General features: G+C 39.3%; 1 protein-coding gene across 1 annotated transcript in view; it reads left to right on the plus strand.

The window, feature by feature from the left end:
* Window positions 1–1,672, plus strand: part of LOC109464151 — a 53,853-nt gene extending 52,181 nt beyond the window's left edge. Inside the window, exon 20 of the mRNA XM_019761089.1 lies at window positions 1,471–1,672. Within this exon, the coding sequence (XP_019616648.1) occupies window positions 1,471–1,672 (202 nt within the window). The remainder of the gene's footprint in view (window positions 1–1,470) is intronic.
* The last annotated feature ends 292 nt before the right edge of the window (window positions 1,673–1,964 follow it).

A 1,964-nucleotide genomic window follows, 5' to 3' on the forward strand; every position in this document is an offset into this window, starting at 1 on the left:
TTCGCGGCCGTCACCAAATATCATCTCGAATAGCGCCTAAACGGCTTACGCTAAAATAATGAAATTTGATAATTTTTCCTTAACCCTATCTAGACCGGGCTTGTTTAGTCATGAGGGGGCTCAGAACTCGCGAACGGTATGTCGTATGACCGCCAAATTTTTAGAGGATGGTGTACTAGTAAAAATTTATCATATGTACAATTTCTATGTCGTTATGACGTAATATGACGTAAAATGACGTCATGCATATTTAAGATATCCGCCATCTTGGATCATCAATCTTGAATTTTCAAAAATTGTTTTTTTCATGATAAAGCCTAAAATGCATTGTAAACATACTAAAGACCTTCATTTAAACCTTTTTTTGGAAACAGAAATGGAAGTATTGATGAAATTTTAATGAAAATAACCTGTATATACCTGTTCTAATGATATGGTCCGCCATGTTGGATTTTGGCCAATGGCGTCATCAAATTAGCATAAATTATGCATATTTAATAATAAAATTTACATCAAATTATATGGGATGTTATTAATATTAGAAACCATGAGTAACTTGACATAAAACCCATAAAATTCTATTGTTGAAACAAAAAGTACTAAATTTAGGAAAAATGCCTGTCAGAAACCCATTGCCATGGCAACACAAAAAATTATTATCTTATTTCAATGATACAGTATTGTTGCCAACAATATTGTAGGAAAAGTCACTAAGTTTGGCCATTCTAGCTCTAGCTGTTCAGACGCTACGTGACATCAAAGTTGGCGCGGGCACTTTTAGCCCCCCCCCCCCCGTCTAGGTACCTAGATAGGGTTAAATGTATCACCAATATCATAATAATGAGATAAGTTTATAACAATTACCACAACGCAGGATGGTTAAGTCAGGGCTGCAAAGTTCCCACATTTCATAGAACCCGAACTGTGTTCAATCGTGTTCGATCTGGGCAATTCGAATCGAACCCGCGTTCCATTTCGGGGTCACCTGCGGTCATTTACAATAAAGCGGCAAAACAACCTTTTTTGCCTCCGTGCCTTGCAGCAGATAAAAAACAACCCTTTTCTACTTTTCTATAGATACAAACAGTTTCCTGGACAGTACTATGTCCACTATCATATTTTGTGGACATGTAACATGTAGCGAACCTACTGTCGTGTCCTTGAATATTGTAATGATTCTTTACACCAGTATGATTAACACAATACAAACCTTTGGTCGACATGACATGTCTGCAAAACTCGTTCAAACCTGGAAGCATAGAGAGTGAAACATACCCCATTCACGGCTCAAAATTACCGTAATGGTTGTCCCGAAAGTAGTATACCATCCTCTGAAAATTTGGTGGTATTTTGACATACCGTTCTAAGGCCGGTCCCACTAAGCCCAAAAAAGCCCGGTCTAGATAGGGTTAAAGCACGAGTCTTTACCGCCGAAACTTTACACGCGCACTGTTGCTTGCGTTTCCGCAGTTTCATTCATCGTGACAAGACCTATGAAGCTAAGGTGGCCCTGCAACTCTACATCAAGCCGGACAGCTACAAAGTCGGCGTCTCAACGGTCGCGCGGAGGAACATAGACAAGAGGTTCAGCGACAGCGAGATCGAGTGGTCCACGGACAGACATGGTGTCATCATTCTTTATGGGCTGCTGGTGAAACTGGAGGAGAAGTAGACAGGAATCAGAGGTTTTGGTTTAAAAAAACATTGCCTTATATAGCACATACTAGTAATATATGAAACTTTTACTCGATCATTAAAAAAGCATCCGCCCTATTGCATAAGATCTAAGGGATATTTTCATGACTTAGAAATTAAAGGTCAAACAGTGACTGTACGAAAGTGTTGTGGGCAGGTGGTAGGGGCCTATTTTAATTTCGATTATGTAATACAATATACGTTTGCAGCAGCTATTTTCTATCGCAGCTTCCAGCCTTTAGAGTATGGCTGTAACTGTAAGTTGCTTT

Source organism: Branchiostoma belcheri, unplaced genomic scaffold (genome assembly GCF_001625305.1).
Source record: "Branchiostoma belcheri isolate BF01 breed outbred unplaced genomic scaffold, Haploidv18h27 scaffold133, whole genome shotgun sequence".
Classification (NCBI taxonomy): Eukaryota; Metazoa; Chordata; class Leptocardii; order Amphioxiformes; family Branchiostomatidae; genus Branchiostoma; species Branchiostoma belcheri.